The sequence below is a fragment of the Haliotis rufescens genome, unplaced genomic scaffold (genome assembly GCF_023055435.1).
Source record: "Haliotis rufescens isolate VD_foot unplaced genomic scaffold, xgHalRufe1.0.p SCAF_9, whole genome shotgun sequence".
Taxonomy (NCBI): domain Eukaryota; kingdom Metazoa; phylum Mollusca; class Gastropoda; order Lepetellida; family Haliotidae; genus Haliotis; species Haliotis rufescens.
The window spans coordinates 39,181,592-39,203,484 of NW_025964383.1; the positions used below are offsets into that span (position 1 = coordinate 39,181,592).

Consider the following 21,893-nt stretch of genomic DNA (forward strand, 5'->3'; position numbering starts at 1 on the left):
TCAACTCTACATCATCTGTAAATTAGATATCAAACTTTGCATAATATTTGCATTTTCTGTCATGTTGAAAATGGTATTTACTGTGATGGTTGCGTGTGGTTGGCCGGCTTAGTTCAGTGGTTTCTTTCTGGAAGAGAAAACATGGAGTGAGTGAGTAAATTGATGTAATATAACCCCCCAATACACTGGGTCCTTATTTCACAAAGCTATTGAGGCGCTATGATTATCAAAGGTGTGCAGTATTACCGGTACGACCTGTGAAGATCCGGGGCAGAATAGGTCTTCAGCAACCCATGCTTGCTGTAAAAGGCAACTATGCTTGTCATAAAAGGCGACTTACGGGATCGGGTGGTCAGACTCGCTGACTTGGTTGATACGTGTCATCGATCCCAATTGTGTGGATCGTTGCTCATGATATCAATCACTGGATTGTCTGGTCCAGACTCGATTATTTACCGACCGCCGTCATATAGCTGGAATATTGCTGAGTGTGGCGTTAAACAACAAACCAACCAACTATTACCGGTACACTGGTATATTGTGGTGCAAATTTTCAGCAATACCTATTGCAATACCTATTGTTTGTAAATATAGCAATATATTGCGGCAAATATAAATGAGTATATTTATGTGTTCCTTATCGATATGGAGATGGGAAATAGTATCTTTCTGATACAACTTGCCTCTGATGATCTGATAATCATGTACACATCGAGACTATCAAACTCCTCTCAGCCACAGCTCGTCCGCGGAGCTCTATAACACGAAGGGTATAACGAAGGTGTCACACGCTGGGAAGGAGCTTGATGGTATCTGACATTAATACAGGGTATAACTCTGATTAACTCATGAAAATGTAAATTTGCAATATATTGCAATACGTATCACAATACAGAATAAAGTATGCCAATATATTGCAATACAAAATCCAGGTCAATACACAGCCCGAATGATTATCATAACTCACATGTACGTAGAGTTAAGACACCTTAGAGTTATGGTTGCTTTGATGAATGGAAGCCAGGTCAAACTTTTGGTGCTTGGCCTTCTTGAACAAATTGACAGCCTTCGAAATTCACTAATCCACTAGCTCAAGAATACCAATGTAAAACTCAAATCCGGTCGAGTCATTAGTCATTTATCACAAGGATGGGACACTGGTCGATCATTCTGCTTCCAGCAATCGTCATGACTCAGATATTAAACTTTCAAAAGTACTGACATTCCACTATTCCAGCTATATGATGGTGGTCTGTAAATAATCGAGTCTGAACCAAACAATCTAGTGATTGACATCATGAGCATCAATCCACACAATTGGGATACCGTGACATGAATCCATCAAGTCAGCGAGCCTGACCACCCGATCCCATTAGTCGCCTCTTATGACAAGAATGGGTTGCTGAAGACCAATTCTACCCTGGATCTTCACATTAGTCTTAGTACTCCAAATATTGTAAACTTCTGTTTAGGTATGGGAGTTGGTGTGGGAGTTACGATGGTCTTAAGGCTCGTGAAGGCCCATATAGTTTGGTACCATCAACGTTTCAGTGCATACGAGAACACTGGACCCAGATGCACATGGTGCTCCTGGGAGGTCATCAATACAGGATCTCTCCATGATCAGCAACCATTTTGACCGACCAATCAACTTTTTTTTAACAACAAGACTGAATGTCAAAAGTCATGTTGACCAACCAATCCCCACAATTCTGTTTCTCCATACACAGAGCAGTCAAAGTACAGTAAAGTACAGTTATAATGAACTCAAAGGGACCACTAATTTTAGTTCGTTATAAGCATATATACAGCATAACTACAGCAAATAGTCGGGACCAAAAAAGTATGTTCATTATATCCGTCAGTTCGTTATAAGCGTGTTCTTTATAACCGTAGTTTACTGTATTTCAGCAATAAAATTTTGTTAGTAACTAGACTGACTGTTCTGGACACATGAAGCAGTTCCTCCTGACTTTAACCCATCACTTACTCTTCTTCCTTCTCTTCCTTCTCCTTGAGTGCTTCTGCTTCTTGGTGTCGCTTCTTGGAGGACATATTCAGCTTACCGCCTGAAAGAGAGAAGTGGAACTGAGGACAGGCAACTGAGAACAAGCATTCAGACAACTTTGTTTTGGAACTTGGTACAGAACTGTGGTTTTCAAATTTTAATGTTGTTAATGACTTTGTAGACATCCAAAAGCTCCCTCACATAAACTGGAGAGGTGAAAAGTATTCACAATTCTGAAATGAAAATGGCACTTTAAAATCATATAATTTTTTTATTTTCTATCCTGAGACATGTATGTATGTGGCAGTACCACAGAGTCACAAGACTTGTCTGAGTGTACCTCTCCATGTGTTTGAGAACATACCTCGTGTAGCATCGACCAGGTACAGGAAGACAGCTGCGATCAGGGCCACTGGCGAGAGAGAATCACAGATCACATACACATACTAAAGTACTCACGGAAATGAAAAAAAAACCTGTTTTTTCGATCTCAGATTTTAAATACATGCAGTTAATATACAAAATCTATAAATATTCAATCAACTCAATGAGTACTAATTGGGCCTTGGCACAAATACAGCGTATCAAAGGTTATGTCTTTTTACACATAAAAGTGTGTAAAAATATGAACAAAACAGACTATTGTGAAACTGAGCATAACCAGGTGTTAAGTACATCAAGGTGAATGTCCATGACCTATGACACCTTGACGACAGGTGAAAACAGGTGCTTGAAACCCACGTGCATGTGCATGTGGTTAGTGATTTGTGAGTGGCATTGTGGGATAGTGAATCATCGTCAAAATACCAGAACGTAAAAATAACATATTCCCTTCTCAAACAACAACTTACATGTCATTATTATTATGTACATGAACATAGCTGTTATTTTTATTGCTGTTTTGATAACTTTTTTCCAGGCTAATTTGCATAATGCCTATAGCCTGTTTCCATGTCAATTTGGACTTAGTTTTATATTTGAATGTTGAAAGTGCCTACAAATTACCTCCTTTAAAGTACATTTTGTATTGAGCACTGAGATAAAACTAGCAAATCCAGACTAGTACTTTCCAGGTGTTTTGTTATTTCGTATTTACATCTACGTTATGCTTTGTGTCGATTATTAAATCCAGCAAAACAGTTTTTTTTCATTTCCATGAGTACTTTAACTGTATTCACTGCCACTACAGGGCATGATTAAGCAGGTTTAATGCTAGCAATATTCCAACTATGTCAATGGGACATGGGCTTCTAACCTCTAGGCCTCACTACAGATCTTCCTGATCTGGTCAAGTTCATTGAGAGTGATCTCCCTTTCCACTGTGGTCAAGCTTATTGAGAGTGATCTCCCTTCACAGTCAAATTTGAGAGTGACTTCCCTTTCTGCTGTTGCAAGTTTTTTTATTGTTTGTTGTTTTATGCCGCACTCAGCAATATTCCAGCTATATGATGGTGGTCTGTAAATAATGGAGTCTGGACCAGACAATCCAGTGATTGACATCATGAGCATTGATCTAGGCAATAGGGATACAATGACATGCATCCATGAAATCTGTGAGCCTGACCACCTGATCCCGATAGTCGCCTCTTACAGCAAGCATGTGTTGCCAATGTTTTAAAGAGTGATCTCTCTTCTCGATATGGCCAAGGTTATTGAGGGTGATCTCATTTCTCGAGATGGCCAAGGTTATTGAGAGTGATCTCATTTCTCGATATTGCCAAGGCAATTGAGAGTGACCTCTCTTATCGATATGGCCAAGGCTATTGAGAATGATCTCATTTCTCTATATGGCCAAGTTTATTGAGAGTGATCGCTCTTCTCAATATGTCAAAGGCTATTGAGAGCGATCTCCCTTCTCGATATGGCCAAGGTTAATGAGGGTGATCTCATGTCTTGGTGTACTCACTGCAGAGCCAGGCCATGAAGAACACCTCCAGGATGAGGTAGCCCTTGGAGTCTACGATGATCCCAGCCACCAGTGATATAACAGCCAGACCTAGGTTCTGTACAGCCTGCATTCTGTAACAGACATTTATTGAAGGTTACATGAGGTATGTGCACTAACAACTGATGTCCATCAGCCAGATCTAACCACTGTCTCTCTACACAAGGCCTTTTACTTCTTATTGCTTGGGTTACAGACCTTTTACTTCATTGATCCAGTGATTCCTCATTGAGTGTGGGTGAGTGAGTTTTACGCCGCTTTTAGCAATATTCCAGCAATATCACGGCGGGGGACACCAGAAATGGGCTTCACACATTGTACCCATGTCGGGAATCGAACCTGGGTCTTCGGCGTGACGAGCGAACGCTTTAACCACTAGGCTACCCGACCGCCCGATTCCTGATTGAGTAAGTGAGTATGATTTTATGCCGCTCTTAGCAATATTCCAGCAATATCACGGCGGGGGACACCAAAATTGGGCTTCATACATTGTACCCATGTGGGGAATCAAACCTGGGTCTTTGGCAAATACTTTAAGCACTAGCCTACCCCACCGCCCCAGTTATTTCTGAGGAATAGCTGTTTATGGAGGAGGCATACATGATTATTTATATTTTCCAATATGGCTGCTGGTAGTTTTTAAGATTTATTAGTTGCTTTTTCAAATGAATGTTGGCTATCTAGTGTCCATATTGAAATTCTGATGCCTAGTAACAAACTTCCACACAAAATTTCAATTGATTATCTTTTGGGTGGACTGACACTTTGAATTAAGGAAGAAACCACAATTTTCGTCTTTTGTACTCACATTCCGTATGCTGTCCCGAGCTGGTGTTGGGGGATTACCATGGACACCATTGGCCAGAGCGCACTGGCCAGCACAGAGTAGGCCAGACCCATGGTGGACTGAAAGTAGCAAGGCACAATGTTAAGCAACACAGGGCAACATGAGGAGCAGATAAGTATCATACAATGGCTTGAGTGATCTCCCTTCCTGATCTTGCAAACAGTATTGAGAGTGATCTCCCTTCCCAATCTGGCACACATTATTGAGAGTGATCTCCATTCCCAATCTGGCAGACATTATTGAGAGTGATCTCCCTTCCTGATCTGGCACATATTATTGACAGTGATCTCCCTTCCCAATCTGGCTAACTTAATTGAGATTGACCTCCCTTCCCAATCTGGCCAACTTATCAGAGAGTGATCTCCCTTCCCAATTTGATAAATGTTATTGAGAGTGATCTCCCTTCCTGATCTGGCACACATTATTGAGAGTGATCTCCCTTCCCAATCTAGCCAACTATATTTTGAGTGACCTCCCTTCGCGATCTGGCCAACTTTATTCGAGAGTGATCTCCCTTCCCTATCTGACAAACTTTATTGAGAGTAACCTCAACATATTTAGCTCTAAGATAAACAGAATGAATTTTAGGCACTTTGAGCAATACTGCAAGGAAATGGACATGAAATGAGCACTTTGTTTTCTAAGAGTGAGTTTGAAGTCTCTTCCGAAGTGTTCCAATGACATCACAGAGTTTGAGCTTAATATGGGCGGATACCCCGAAGTGATACAGGTCTTAGATGTTTAGCACGTTTGTGAAACCCACAAGCATGGGTATGGTGATGACAAAGCTTGAAACATTTTGGCAAAGGTGGTACTATTTAAAACTTAAATTAACACTGGATAACTTAAACATAGGACAGATTCCTTCGGTGTGTATCCAATATTTTACAGTGTGTGAATATTTTTACAGTTGTTTGATAGCATCATCTGATAAAGTCTGGTTACCATGGCAACGTATGGGTTGATGAAGGTGAAGGCCAGCATGGCATGACATCCCAAAGTGACAAGAACCCCCGTGATCACCCAGAAGATGTTCTTCCCGCTCTTGTCAATCAGGAAGCCAAACAAAGGGGAGGCAACTGCTGAGATGATATACACGATGCTGCAAGGGAACCACGTGCATTAGCGAGTGACTTATTGGGCAATCAAATATCACTTAAAGATTTACAAAATTCAGTGAGTGCGTTTGATTTAATGCCACTATGAACAGTATTACATTTATATCACAGTGACTCCGTTTAATGTGGAAGAAAGTCTGAAGTGATGCAGGACTAAGACGCCGTCAACAATAGTCTTGTTTGTTAGTTTGTTAGTTTGTTGTTTAACGCCGCACTCAGCAATATTCCAGCTATACGACGGCAGTCTGTTAAATGATCGAGTCTGGACCAGACAATCCAGTGATTGACATCATGAGCATCAATCCTCGCAATTGGGATCGATGACATGTATCAACCAAGTCAGCGAGCCTGACCACCCGATCCCGTTAGTCGCCTTTTACGACAAGCATAGTCGCCTTTTACGGCAAGCATGGGTTGCTGAAGACCATATTCTACCCCGGATCTTCACGGGTCTAACAATAGAGTGAGTGAATGTTTTGTCCTGCAGACAGCAATATCTTCTGCCGCTGTCCGCATTATTACAAGTATACCACTCAAAAGAAGTTCAAGAAAAACATATTTTTTTATAAGACTATAGTTAATCTGTCAAGGCTATAGTCATAACTATAGTCACGTGAAAAGAATCAGGTGTTCCTTGACATCATTTGAGTAGCATATATTATAGCATCATGAGTGAATAACTGAGTGCATCAATTCAAAACAAGGTCACTTATTTGTCACAGCCTTACATCACAAATAATGTGCTAATACTTATTCTTCCATTAACAGTAAATATAATATCCGGTGTTTCAGGTGAGCTAAAAGTGAAAGGCATTTCTTCTCTGTTGGGATAATAACCAATTACAGTGGAATCTGTCCAAATTGGACTGGACTTTGGTGAACACTTGAACAACATGTCCCTTCAGTTCCTTAATAAATTATCATACTCAAACTGACCTACAACTCTCATATTCACACTTATTACACCTGGGACAAAATTTAGTCCCGACAACCAATTTACTATTGAGAAGAAGCGGTCTAAATGAGATTGGACCAGACCGGACCGGACCGGACCGCATGTTCTCTCACTTTGAAGTAAGTTCAGTCACTGTCAACTCAAACAACAATGCTATTGTAGCGCAAAAATTTAATTTTCACTTCCAAACTTCACTTCTGTCTTGAAACCACTGAATCAAGGAGCTATTAGAGCGTTCAAAGCAAGGTAGTGTAAGCTGCTATTGAAGTCACTTGTGTCTCAAATGGACATGAATGGACTCTGGACCTCGCTGTAAACCGGACTTTTTAACCGATCCCATCCAGGGCGGAATTGGACAGATTCCACTGTAACTTAAAACTTATGTATCAAAGTGTTTGAAGCAACCTACCTGTTGACATTGTTGGCAAGGCCTGGGGAATAGTCGTACTTCATTTCAAAGAAAACACTGAAATAAATACAACATTTATTACTTCACATGAGTTATGATGAGGGCAAGTACACGCAGCAATAACCATCAATATAGTAATAGTATTTCATAATGGTTCAGTGAACATAATTTTCTGTGTGTGTGTGCGCACATGCGTGCATTTTTGCCTTTGTCTGTGCATGTGCCCTAGCGTCTGCATGTGCTAGTCTGTCTTTGCCAGTATTAATCTGGACTAATGCTAGTTTTATAGTGCTAGCCCATTGAGTTTTATAGTGCTAGCCCATTGAGTTTTATAGAGCTAGCCCATTGTGTTTTATAGTGCTAGCCCATTGTGTTTTATAGTGCTAGCCCATTGAGTTTTATAGTGCTAGCCCATTGTGTTTTATAGTGCTAGCCCATTGAGTTTTATAGTGCTAGCCAATTGAGTTTGATAGTGCTAGCCCATTGTGTTTTATAGTGCTAGCCCATTGTGTTTTATAGTGCTAGCCAATTGTGTTTTATAGTGCTAGCAAATTGTGTTTTATAGTGCTAGCCAATTGTTTAATAGTGCTAGCCCATTGAGTTTTATAGAGCTAGCCCATTGTGTTTTATAGTGCTAGCCCATTGTGTTTTATAGTGCTAGCCAATTGTGTTTTATAGTGCTAGCAAATTGTGTTTTATAGTGCTAGCCAATTGTTTTATAGTGCTAGCCAATTGTGTTTTATAGTGCTAGCAAATGGTGTTTTATAGTGCTAGCCCATTGAGTTTTATAGTGCTAGCCCATTGTGTTTTATAGTGCTAGCCCATTGAGTTTTATAGTGCTAGCCCATTGTGCTTTATAGTGCTAGCCCATTGAGTTTTATAGTGCTAGCCAATTGAGTTTTATAGTGCTAGCCCATTGAGTTTTATAGTGCTAGCCCATTGAGTTTTATAGTGCTAGCCCATTGAGATAACATGCCAACACCAGTCAACCAGAAGCTTTTACTGCTGTGACACTGAGTTTCCAGAGACTCTTGTGTGATGGATGAAGCCTACAGCTATCAAGGAAATTATCTGCTTGTAAAACATCTTTGCTACTACATGTTTGAAAGGTAAGATTCTACGGTTTAAAGAATGAAAGTTATGTTTATCACATTACTTAAATAATGCATTTACAACTTAATTAAGTTTGTTGTACATAAAATATGTAAGCTAACACATTCATAACATCCAGATTAAGCACAAAGGAAGCGAAAATTTGACAATTTTCTGCAAATATAAGCTTTCATAATATTCACTTACCTATTTCTTTTTAATTTTCATTGTTTAAGAAATCGGAAAATTATTTTTAAAAGAATTTAAAATATCTTTCATCACCCATTTCACAATAACAGTGGCTTTCTGCTCAGTAACATGAGAAAATACCTCTGTTTTCGAAGCTTTGTATGAATAACACGTGCGTCAATTCATTTGATGTTTGGTATCATTAGAAAGCTGATGACTTCAATGATATGACAGTAACCTCCCCTGGAGTACTTTCAAGGCTGTATTATGCCGAAATCTTTCTTGCCAAAATCTGCTACAAGGATCGTGATTGGTCTAATTCAAGCAAATGACCTAAGGCAGCCAATCAAATTACAGCAATGGATACCGTCCTTGTGTATGATAAATTTCAGATGTGACAAACATTTCTCATGTATATATTTTGGCATTAATCATCGTGTTCGAGCCTCGAAATCAAAGCGACGAAAGCTGAGATGTGATTTGACTTACGTTACATGCAATCGCACAAACAGATGGAAATAATAATTTAGATGTAAGTTTGACAACTATTAGACATATTTTTGTTGATTAGGAGATAAACATACTGTGTTTTCAATGTAGAGCTAGGTTACCTGTAGATTTAACCGCGCTAAATTGAATTTGGAACCGAACGCGCAGCGTGAGGTTTCAAATGTTAAATTTAGCGCGGTTAAATCTACAGGTAACCTAGCTCTACATTGAAAACACAGTATGTTTATCTCCATTCTACCATGACTAAATAAAACGTGAACTCTTTGGTGTTAGCAAATATACTGAGTGAAGCGGCATGGGTTGAGTTCAGTGTTTTGAGTGGGTTGTCGATCTGAATTACGGAATCACTGAACAAAATATGGCGCTGCATATATTCAAGCAGTTTGTTTACACCCTAATACTTCACTCGAACATATGACAGGTATTGAAAGCATATAAGCACGGCAACTTGGTAAGCTAACATGAGGTGGGCATCCCTAAAGAAAACAAAGCAAGCTTTGCAAGGCTTTCGCTCTACATCACGTCACCATTATGACGTCATGCCGCTCATTGTGACGCAAAAGATATGACGTCACAGTCGTATATAGAAAAGCGCCAAAATTCCAAGCTCTCTGTTGTCTCCAAAACGTAAATACATTCCCTTTGTAGAATTCTATCGTGTTTTCTGCACGAAATGTATTGCCACACATCCTTTGAATATTGTAGTTACCGCATCTGTGCATTTTGTAACTTGTAATTGTAGATATAATTATTTAAATATGCCTACCGACAATGGCTGAAAAAAGTACTATTCTATGAATATTAGCTTCCGCGGTGATGCGGTCGTCAAACCAGCTGTTTCAATCAGAGGGGGTTTATTGTGATTTAACAGCCTCTGATTGACCAATTCTGAAAAGTGATAGATTTAATCATTTTTCTATATTATTTTGACGTGGATACAGCCAGGATGATGTACCAGCCTGAGGTGTCTGGGGATTCATGACTTCTTGGCCAGTGTACCGGCCTGTGGTGTTGAAAGTGTTAACATGGATATCCCACTCAGACACAATACACTGACTCCGAGCCGATCAGTACCATCTCGAACATCTTTTGCTATGACACAGCCAAAGGAATCAAACTACCGACTGCTCTCCAGGCAGGTATTCTATCCACTAAATCCCTGAAGGCAGCGGAGTGGCCAAGTTTAACTAGTCTACTTCTAGTTAGTGACTGCACAATACTCACAGTCCCAGGCCCACAAAGGGGAAGACGGCGACGTAGTAGGCCACGCAAATGACGCAGATGAGCCACATGGTGAGGGGGAAGTAGCGGACGTCGCCCATCCGAACAACTTCATCTGCAACACAACAATGCCAGGGTTGCAATACAACAATGCCAGGGTTGCAACACAACAATGCCAGGGTTGCAACAAAACAATGCTAGAGTTGCAACACAACAATGCCAGGGTTGCAATACAACAATGCCAGGGTTGCAATACAACAATGCCAGGGTTGCAACACAACAATGTCAGCGTTGCAACACAACAATGCCAAGGTTGCAACAAAACAATGCCAGCATTGCAATACAACAATGCCAGGGCTGCAATACAACAATGCCAGGGTTGCAACAAAACAATACCAGGGTTGCAACACAACAATGCCAGGGTTGCAATACAACAATGTCAGGGTTCCAACACAACAATGCCAGGGTTGCAACAAAACAATGCCAGGACTGCAATACAACAATGCCAGGGTTCCAACACAACAATGCCAAGGTTGCAACAAAACAATGCCAGGACTGCAATACAACAATGCCAGGGTTGCAATACAACAATGCCAGGGTTGCAACACAACAATGCCAGGGTTGCAACAACAAAACAATGCCAGGGTTGCAACACAACAATGCCAGGGCTGCAATACAATGCCAGGGTTCCAATATAACAATGCCAGGGTTGCAATACAACAATGCCAGGGTTGCAACACAACAATGCCAGGGTTGCAACACAACAATTCCAGGGTTGCAATACAACAACTGAACAATGCCAGGGTTGCAACACAACAATGCTAGGACTGCAACAACAATGCTACCGTTGCAACAAAACAATGCTTGGGTTATAGAGAAATATAAATTTGTCTAAAATTCAAATTAGCTGACATTAGGATCTACAAAGCGACTCATTTGGGACTGCATGATATCTTCCACTATTTTCTGCTTTCATATATGATTTCCGATCAAGATGCCTCAAACAAACTTGTTGCAAGGTGACTATCTCACCCACCATGTTCAGGCCTCTGGCCCAATATATCTAACGTGGAATCCTTATTCTACTTAACAATATCCGAACACAATTCATCTGAATCTATAAGCCATTTCGGAGATGAGGTCAAAACTGTAAATAGTTCTGGATGATGACGACAGACAACATACGACTTGCAATGACAAGAGCTTAATTCTATTTATTTATCACTGCATTGTCAAAGTTTAAGTCAAGTACTACAGAATAAGTACCTGAGGCTGAAGCAGATTTCTTTAGGACTCGGTCATTCCTCTTGTCGAAGAAGGCCAGGGTCAATGCACAGATCAGGGAGAACACACACGTGCCGGCGCCTACAACATTCCACAACCAGCTTCATTGACAACAGAAACATCATTATCATTACAACAAAGGTTACTGTCAAGCATAGTTAATTTTTATGACAAGCATGGGTCGCTGAAGACCTATTCACACCCGGACCTTCACGGGCACATACTTGCCAAAGTTCAGCTACATCAGTCTGGTAATTTAAGAATAAATTTAAAATTGCAATTTTAAAAAAAGAGAGTAACAAATGTGTTGAATCTAAACAAGTACAAAATTTCATTTTACATTTTGTTAAAATGATTTTTCAATAAGGCTGATGTGGCGGCCATATTGAAAATCAGATTGGGGTGTCATCCTTGGTGGGAAAAAGTATGTGAAGTTTCAACTTTATTGGTTCCAACGACGGAAAATCATTATCATTACTCTCACACAAACCAAAACATGTTCTGTTCACAACTCACCTACAAACAGCGACATTCCTAGACACTTGAATCCCTCGTACCACTTGCCGATGAACTTGTACACGGGCTGCATCACATTCATGTTGACCGTGCTGCCCTGGAATGGAAACACAACTTGGTGATGGATTGGTGGTTGACTAAGTGATCAGTGGGTGAGTGGTTGTGTTACTGGCTGACTTTGTTCAACACCACTTCTTGTGATGTAAACAAAAGCTACAAAAACCAATTCCATTGTCACAAGAAATCTCTGCTAAGCTAAAAGCAGAGTCAATGAATGACCCTGACTATATTTTGACCATGTGTTTATGAATCACTATCAAATAGTGATGATACCAGGTGTTCCCGAAAAGGGGAGAGTATCCTGTTCTACCTGTGTCACCCATCACAAACACATGCAAAGGCAAGTCAATTGTTCACCTGGAAAACACAGGCACATGAGGTACAGGTCAAAATATGTAATTGACATCAGACATCATTTTTCTCACTGATGGATCAAATTTGGAAATGTCCTGAGTATGTCTACCGCCCAGTATTTCAAACATTGTTATCTCAGTAAACTTACGATGAAATTTGCTTTCAATTTTTACAAACTCTCCTGACCCTTTAAAGTGAGTGTGAGTGTATGGTTTTATGCTGCTTTTGGCAATATTCCAGCAATATCACAGCGGGGGACACTAGAAATGGGCTTCACACATTCTACCAATGTCGGGTTTCGAACCCGGGTCTTCGGCGTGACGCGACCCTTTAAGGATAGATATGTAACTATATCTATGGTCACCATGTTTAGTGACAAATACCCAATGAATCCATGAACAAGGTCTCATAAGATACATCAGGGAAGAAAGCCTGTAGTGATGCCAGCCTTTGATTGTTTTCACTTTGGTGAAAACCCCCAGCTATCTGGGATCATACTCAGGACAGATTTGAACCAGCTACTCCTGGTATGTCTAAGGGAGGCAACTGGGTTACACCCTCTGACTGTTAGATTCCTGAAAGGTGTTTTCTTATCTAGACCTGTTACACACAGATACTCAGAAGTTTTGGATGTCAGACCTGTTACACACAGATACTCAGAAGTTTTGGATGTCAGACCTGTTACACACAGATACTCAGAAGTTTTGGATGTTAGACCTGTTACACACAGATACTCAGAAGTTTTGGATGTTAGACCTGTTACACACAGATACTCAGAAGTTTTGGATGTTAGACCTGTTACACACAGATACTCAGAAGTTTTGGATGTTAGACCTGTTACACACAGATACTCAGAAGTTTTGGATGTTAGACCTGTTACACACAGATACTCAGAAGTTTTGGATGTTAGACCTGTTACACACAGATACTCAGAAGTTTTGGATGTTAGACCTGTTACACACAGATACTCAGAAGTTTTGGATGTCAGACCTGTTACACACAGATACTCAGAAGTTTTGGATGTCAGACCTGTTACACACAGATACTCAGAAGTTTTGGATGTCAGACCTGTTACACACAGATACTCAGAAGTTTTGGATGTTAGACCTGTTACACACAGATACTCAGAAGTTTTGGATGTTAGACCTGTTACACGCAGATACTCAGAAGTTTTGGATGTTAGACCTGTTACACGCAGATACTCAGAAGTTTTGGATGTTAGACCTGTTACACACAGATACTCAGAAGTTTTGGATGTTAGACCTGTTACACACAGATACTCAGAAGTTTTGGATGTTAGACCTGTTACACGCAGATACTCAGAAGTTTTGGATGTCAGACCTGTTACACGCAGATACTCAGAAGTTTTGGATGTCAGACCTGTTACACACAGATACTCAGAAGTTTTGGATGTTAGACCTGTTACACACAGATACTCAGAAGTTTTGGATGTTAGACCTGTTACACGCAGATACTCAGAAGTTTTGGATGTTAGACCTGTTACACACAGATACTCTGAAGTGTTGGATGTTAGACCTGTTACACACAGATACTCAGAAGTTTTGGATGTTAGACCTGTTACACACAGATACTCAGAAGTTTTGGATGTTAGACCTGTTCCAAATTTTCTCAGGAAACTTTCACCGGTCAGATCAGTAACACAAAAGAAACTGCCAGTGACGTTAGTAATATTGTTGTCATTGGTTACAGCCCAGATGGGTTAAACTCTTTCATTTCTTAACATTGATGACTTGGATATTTCTGAGTGCAAAAGTAACTCTCTAAGGATCACTGAAATTTATCTCAGAAACAACTTGGAGAACATCAAATATCCCGAGTGAAAAGGTTTGAGGTGTCCTGTCTATAACACAAGGTCACACTGGCCTACGAATATGTAGTTTGAGTCACGTGACTAGATGGTAGAATAAGAATGGGTCACTCGTCTGACAGCTACACATGGAGTTCTTAATGCATCTAAATAAAGAGTTTATAAAGAAATAATTTATTCTCACTAAGATTGCTTTGAGCAAGTGGGCCCAGAAATAGGCTTCACACATTGTCCCCATGTGGGGAATCAAACCTGGGTCTTCGGCGTGACAAACGAACACCATAACCACTAGGCTACCCTACTGCCATGAGGCTAACCTTCTGCCATGATGTTTGACATGTTTAAAACTTTTGTGAGTAAATTTTAAAAAACACTTTGCTGTGAAAACTTCCAGCTTTGTTATCACTGGTTTTAGGTCATAACATCAAAACACACAAACAATGAACCCTACATTTCAAAACAAACAAAATATTGCTCTGTAGCCTGTGTGTGGAAATATACATTAGAACTGAATACAGGGATCAAAATTCATCTCAAGAATTCTTAAAATAAAATACTACAGTAAACTACGGTTTTAACGAACACGCTTATAACGGATTTAACGAACTTACGTTTTTGGTCCAGACTATTTGCTGTAGTTATGCTGTATATATGCTTATAACGAAGTACGGTTATAATGAACTAAAACTAGTAGTCCCTTTGAGTTAGTTATAACCGTACTTTACTGTATATAATTTAATAATAATAGGAGACAATAATGGGGTTTTTTAATTGTAAACTAAATGCCTACCACTCTTGAAAAGCTGAGCTGCAGACCGAACACCATGTTGAGTTCCCTCCCCTTGAACCACTTGACCGCGTATGTGTTCTGTGCCACAGCCAGAGACTCTCCACCAATACTGAAAACATGGTGTAATACTGTGTCGAATAGAGCTATAGAATTACTAACACTTAATCATGGACCCCGCATGGTAAAACCCTGGTATTGACTTTTGAGGATGTCTACACATTAAACCATACCGATCCCTCAGTTCAACAAGATAGAGAGATACATGTGTCTTTGGAATCTGATGATGTAATAAATATTTTCTAAGTTCACATTTTAAATAATGAAAACACTCTGCAGGCAAGCAATGGTTAATCACCAATGTTATCAGTCTATTCATGACAAACACGGCATACTCATGCACAAGCAATGTTATCAATTCCATGAAACTTAACCACTTTCTAATTTTAAGTTGGTTTGTTTGTTGTTTAACCCCACACTCAGCAATATTCCAGCTCTATGATGGCGGTCTGTAAATAATCGAGTCTGGACCAGACAATCCAGTGATTAATATCATGAGCATCGATCCAGGCAATTGGGATCGATGACATGCATCAACAAAGTCAGCGAGCCTGATCACCCGATCCTGTTAGTTGCTGTTTACGACATGCATAGTCACCTTTTACGGCAAGCATGAGTTGCTGAAGACCTTACCACCTGATCCTGTTAGACGCCTCTCTAATTTTAAGAGTTCATAGCTGCATACAGACAAACACATTAGTCCCAGAAATGAAGTTAATTATAGATACATATCTACAAATAATATATATCTTCAAATAAAACATAAATCCAAAGACCCGTGAAGACCCGTGGTAGAATAGGTCTTCAGCAACCCATTCTTGCTGTAAAAGGCGACTATGCTTGTCGTAAAAGGCGACTAACGGGATCGGGTGGTCAGGCTCGCTGACTTGGTTGATACATGTCATCGATACCAATTGCGTACATCGATGCTCATGATGTCAATCACTGGATTGTCTGGTCGCGACGCGATTATTTTACAGACCGCCGTCAAATAGCTGGAATATTGCTGAGTGCGGGGTTAACAACACACAAACAAAACAAACATAAATCCAAATGGAGCCCAGAATGATGTATAATTTCAGAACTAGAGCTGAGGCAATCAAGACTTGGCAAATCATTCTAGACTTGAGTTGGATTCCCTTTTTAATTTTTTCTCTAGGGTCCTTAGGGCTAATCCAGCCAAGAAAGCATAAGTGTGGTAATTATACTCATCAATGTATTAAGTAAACAAGAACCCAAGGTGCTGAAGCCAAAGTCTGGTATTCTAGAAATATGTGATATTTCAGTGATGGTGGTTATGGGTGGTGCAGGAGAAGTTCTACCCCGTACTACACTACAGCATGTCTTGGACCAAATGCCCTAGAGTCACACATAAACTCAGGATATTCTATTGGGTTAAATTCCAAGTCCTACCCAAACACAAATCTTCCAGCACACATCAACCAATACAGGTTGAACACAGAACCCAAGGCAAAGATCACCTGGAAGTACAAAACAAGCATTACATGCAGAAATAATGTTATAAAGCACCATGCACAAGCACAGCCTGTCTACGCTCATTGTGAGTGATGGATGCCCAGGCAGCACTGTTTTCATGGTCAAGGTAGTAACATATAAAAAACTTACTTGGCTTCATGTTACCATGGTAACATGATCCTACATTTTGTCAGTTGGTTTCCAAAATATTAATTTCTGTTGTATTAAAAACAATTTAAAAAAGTTCGAAAAATCTTTTCGTCACATGATTTATGATGATTCTTGATGCGTCCATACACGGACAAAGTTCAAGGTTTCAGTTCTCTCCTTTTCAAGAAAACAGTCCATCACCCAAAATATTCAAACAGACCTGTTAGTCATGTTAGCAAGTCAGAGAGTATGGTTTAGGTCGCTTTTAGCAATATTCCAGCAATATCATGGCAGGGAACACCAGAAATGGGCTTCACACATTGTACCCATGTAGGGAATCGAACTCGGGTCTTCGGCGTTACGAGCGGACGCTTTAACCACAAGGCTACCCCACCGTTACCTAATGTTAGTAGCTAAGTGCAATTTGTGAACAGTCAGTATGCGGCACACAGCATCTATCACGAAGCGCAAACAATAACAGATTGTCATGCATTTAACATGTTTACACACAACTTACCCAAAAACAAATCTACCAAAATACATCAGATAAATATTGTTGATCATAGCTCCTGATGCAAATATAATCTGGAATGAAACAGGTGTCATTTGAGTATCCTGACTTATCAATTTGTCAATAATTGTTAAACACTGACAAACAATACCCTGATAACCTAGATGTTACATTAGTTGCCATGGTTACACAGTGGTTATGCTATCAGCCAGAGATTTATCTAGACCTGATGAAAGACTGATATTTGGTCCCAACCCAACAAAAATCACAGATTTCCCAATTTGAATTGTTAAAATTCCAATTCCTCAGAATTTATGAAAATAATATTTAAATTTGGATCAATTCGTGATTTCCCCCACCCCTCCCCATCCTCCATTTACCTGCCAAAGGAACTCAGTTTGAAACAAAGATAAATCCCCGGGTACCATTGTACAAAACAACCTTAGCACTACGACTGTCGTAAGTCTATGCTAAGGTATGGGAGTTACGATCACCTTAGCGCTAAGATCGCCTTGTATAACAGGACCCTGGGTGCCGTTGTACAAAACAACCTTAGCGCTACGACTGTCGTAAGTCTATGCTAAGGTATGGGAGTTACGATCACCTTAGCGCTAAGATCGCCTTGTATAACAGGACCCTGGCCAGCTACTGAATTCTCCATCCTGGTTTACATTGTGTACACTAAGATTGCTTCCTTGTTGGAAGAGTTTCATTTCTGTACAGATAAAATGCCTTTTGGATATGATACAGATATTTTCAAACAATTTCAAAACTAAAATCCAAACCGTGTACCACAGCATGAACCTGCAGCCATGCTTGAAACAAACTACAAATAGCAGATGGAAAAGGTTTGTTTTTTTATTATCTCATCAGATGGGATTTCAAGTTATTACAAGTCTATTTACTTGAATTATACTTGAAGCAAGTAAAACCAGAGGCCTTCTCTTTGTTCTAAGTCTGAGCTCATTTTTTTAAACACTAAAAATTATGCTTTTTCCATTAAACACATTAAACACCTGGCTCAGGATTAGTTGACAAATACTATGCAAAAGAAGTAGGGGGTATTTTGTTTTGAGGTGAAACTACAGAAAACTACACTAATGTCTGTCAATGAAACTAAATGATTTATGTGGCTAGTACATTTCCGAAGAAAACAAGCTCCCAAACACAACATTGTAACAGCCATGAATTCTTCAAATACACTGCAGACTTTTAGTCGACATGTGGATTTAAACATGTAAATGGACATTTAATTGTTTTGAATAGAAGTTGACTTTTGTATTATTGCTACCAATATTTACACTAATGATCTCCAGATTCACTTTAATAAGCTATTCTAGCCAAGGATTAGTTGATCACAAAAATGCCTGCTACAAGTGAAACAGGCGCATAACTATGAAAATTAAGCTTAAAAGATAACAGAATTATGTTTAGAATTATTAAATTTGGTTGCATAATATACAAAAATTGACCGCAGAATCTTGATTTTTGGCTGTGGAGTACAGCAGGGACTGGTCTTAGGTATGTGGGACCAATTCTAACCCGGAATTCCCACCCTTCACAACCACTGTAAACATCTAATGACAAGACAGTGAAAAATGTCACATAAAATCACATCAGCACGTCATCACATACCTGACCAGTTGTCACAAACAAACTGAATACAATGGAGCCAAGTCGGACACCCAACAACTTGTCGATTAGAAACCCGCCAAAGAAGCAGAGGACGACGTTGGGCCAGGAGTACCAGGAATAGAAGGACATGAACTGGCTCTCAGAGATGTCCAGGTCCTTCAGCATGTTGTCCTGCAAGGCAGCAGGGTTGTCATAGCAGAAGTAGCTTCCTTAAAAAGAAGAATCAAAATTCTTTAATTTAAGCCCACTTCATTATTTTTGTGGTTTACAGATGTTTGCTCCAAGAATTCAGGTCTGTAGTTATATAGCAAGTATATATTTTGGATTTCCTCAAAATGAAAACATTTGGGCACAAGGGATAGGGAAAGGAACAGGTTCAGAGTTACCTCCCTTTCATCATAGCAGCTCTCTTATTAGCGACTGAATCTGCCCCATATGCAATTGAAAGTTTATGATGGCAAGTTAGTATGAACGTTTAGTCACACTGTGGCCATTATTCCATTTAATTCGTCCATGTAATTAAATTCTGAAATTTTTAACTACATTTCTCAAAAGTTCCCGAGTGGAACCAAACCAAGGTTCTTTTTGTATTCAATAAAGACTAGAACCATTCTTAAAAAGTCTCAATATTTGTGTTGTACATGTGCAATCATAACTTGGCATAAAACCCAGTTTTTGTATTCTGTATCAAATTTGCTCATTGGCTAAATACGACCAATGACAAACCATGAAGCATGAGCGTAACACTACTCCATACACATGATACATGGAACATAGGCTTTGCTATTTCACTACATTACTGTGACGTTGTGCATGAAGTACCGTGGTAGGTCCGCTGTCAGTGGTAGGACAATGGCGACAAATATACTTTCAATATTTAGTGTTTCATCTAGCACAAGTAGGCGAGCTACAAAAGAGGGATCGTGCTCTGATGGGCCTGTAGAGAAACAGTCGTGTTTAGGATCTACTAGCGGAGTCTTGACTGGCAAATCTATTGAATCCAGTACCAGTGCTAAAACATCTGTACTAGTGAAGCTTTGTCTGCTTACCTAATTGGTGCAGGGACAACAAAAATAGTGAAAACTGGGCAAAACAGTCAACTAGGCCAGTGAAATGTGTATTTTTCATAAAGGTTGGCTGAAAGATTTCGATTGAATTCAATTTAACAAAAGCATGAACGTTTTTTGTTTTTTGTGCCGCAAATCAAGAAATTTGCTATGATATGATTAACATTTATCATGTTAATAATATTTATTTATTGTTTATTTTTGTACAGGTTTATATAAGAAAACACATAATATCATGTATAGATAAATCTGGCTACTAATAAAACCAATTGGCACCAATAGCTTTTCGCTTAGAAGTGAAATGGCTCCAAGGAAAAAGTTAACCAAGAGCGCTCTACCACTAGGCCATGGAGGCTGTCTCTGGCCTTAGTATGTGTGCTAGTCTCTCATACAGGACTAGAAATAAACTAATTTGAAAACTCCCAAGCAAGACTACAACACTTTGGCAAGTCAAGACACATACAGAAGCATAGGTATTGTGCTGACAAACCTAGAAGCATGAACCGAACGAACCAGGATTAGAATTCATGATCAGAGGCTTCTGGTACAACTAAGGGACACAACTGGGCCACCCCTGGTAGCTTGTGAAACATATATTCCTGTCACTTTTAGTGGTATGTCAATAATTGAATGATGTCAATCAGAAGATAAACATACCGCGTTTTCAATGTCAAGCTAGCTTTCCTGTAGATTTAACCGTGATAAATGGAATTTAGGACTGAACATGCGCTAGTGACACAAACATGTCACAAATTCATCATTGCAAGTGACAAGACTTGTCAGTGAATTATATTTCTGTGCCAATTTGATCTATCTTGTGACAGCCATCACAGGGTGACTCAAAGTGTGAACATGGTCCATTGTGAGATGACAAATAAATTACATCACATGAAACATTATCACCAAGATCAGGTAATGATATCCAGCAAGCCGAACTGTATGGGTCAAACTGCGTTCAACATGTTCAAGATTATTGCACTTACACATGTTTGTGTGTGGCTGCTTGTACTAGTCCGGACAATGCCGAATTTTAGTGCTAGCTCACTGAGATACCTTGCCTCAGTTTAACATGAATACCTCTCTCAGACACAGTATACTGACTCCAAGCCAACAAGTCCTAGTTTCAGACCCTTAATGATAAGCGCAGGCAGGTTAACAAGTACAATCGTTTAACGTGTTATGGTATGACGCGGCCCGGGATCAAACCCCCAACCTTACTCTCTCTGGGCAGACTCTTTCTGAGTGCAGACCTTGTTATCACATAAATGACAATGTGGAAACAAACACTGCAGAGTGCTTTTATATCATGACATAAACCACCCAGTTTACAATTTTTGCCTCAACATGTTCGATCTATTCTGAATCATCAAATGATTGCGTGTGTCATCTAATATATGTCTCGCAGTCTTAAGATTGCCACAAGCTGATGTGACTGTCATGTGACAGTACAGAAAGAGGAGTCAGCTGAATATTATCTTGAAAAAAATCTTGAAATAAATATCTTGTCATATTTATTCAGCCCAATAGTTTAACAATTTACATTATGACTTAAATTGGTCGGATTCAAAAAAAAAATTAAAATACAATTACGGCTCACCAAAACTAAGGAAGCACATCACAATTAAAACCAGGTATCTGTGAAGAAACCTCCTGGGGTCGCAGAATATCGTAGCGCCGCATCCCGACAGTTGCTCCTCCTCTTCGTCTTCAGTTCGAGATCCCAATAAGGGAGATTTCTCCGTCTCTGTCATCATGGAACTTATTCAAATCGTCCCTCAAAGTTTACGATCAGCTGTGTCTTGACAGTCTTGAGGGAGGCAGTCACGGGACACCTAAAAATAGAACATTTACTCTCTAACCAATCCTTGGAT

General features: G+C 39.7%; 1 protein-coding gene across 3 annotated transcripts; it reads right to left on the bottom strand.

The window, feature by feature from the left end:
* On the bottom strand, positions 1 to 21,873 carry LOC124139564 (major facilitator superfamily domain-containing protein 1-like). 3 transcript variants are annotated; one of them, XM_046506739.2, is made up of 14 exons: positions 21,620 to 21,873; positions 18,956 to 19,164; positions 16,597 to 16,664; positions 15,127 to 15,235; positions 12,095 to 12,191; positions 11,561 to 11,659; positions 10,298 to 10,409; positions 7,283 to 7,339; positions 5,746 to 5,902; positions 4,762 to 4,859; positions 3,915 to 4,027; positions 2,373 to 2,420; positions 1,991 to 2,069; positions 1 to 127 (listed from the first exon to the last, which is right to left on the bottom strand). In XM_046506739.2, exons 1-14 carry the CDS (start codon positions 21,774 to 21,776, stop codon positions 109 to 111), a joined length of 1,422 nt encoding a protein of 473 aa, XP_046362695.2. In that variant the 5' UTR covers positions 21,777 to 21,873; the 3' UTR covers positions 1 to 108. The 3 variants fall into 3 exon arrangements, with proteins under 3 accessions (XP_046362695.2, XP_046362694.2, XP_048246898.1); XM_046506738.2 differs by lacking the exon at positions 16,597 to 16,664 and adding an exon at positions 17,327 to 17,394 and having other exon boundaries at positions 21,620 to 21,872; XM_048390941.1 differs by lacking the exons at positions 1 to 127; positions 16,597 to 16,664 and adding an exon at positions 17,327 to 17,394 and having other exon boundaries at positions 1,987 to 2,069; positions 21,620 to 21,872.
* Positions 21,874 to 21,893: the final 20 nt, after the last annotated feature.

Coding starts and splice junctions, on each gene's coding strand:
- LOC124139564 (XM_046506739.2), bottom strand. CDS start 21,776: ATGATGACAGAGACGGAGAAATCTCCCTTATTGGGATCTCGAACTGAA. Junction 10,410..11,560: donor GAAATCTGCTTCAGCCTCAG/GTACTTATTCTG, acceptor GTTGTGTTGCAG/ATGAAGTTGTTCGGATGGGC. Junction 5,903..7,282: donor CTTGCCAACAATGTCAACAG/GTAGGTTGCTTC, acceptor GTTCCCTTGCAG/CATCGTGTATATCATCTCAG.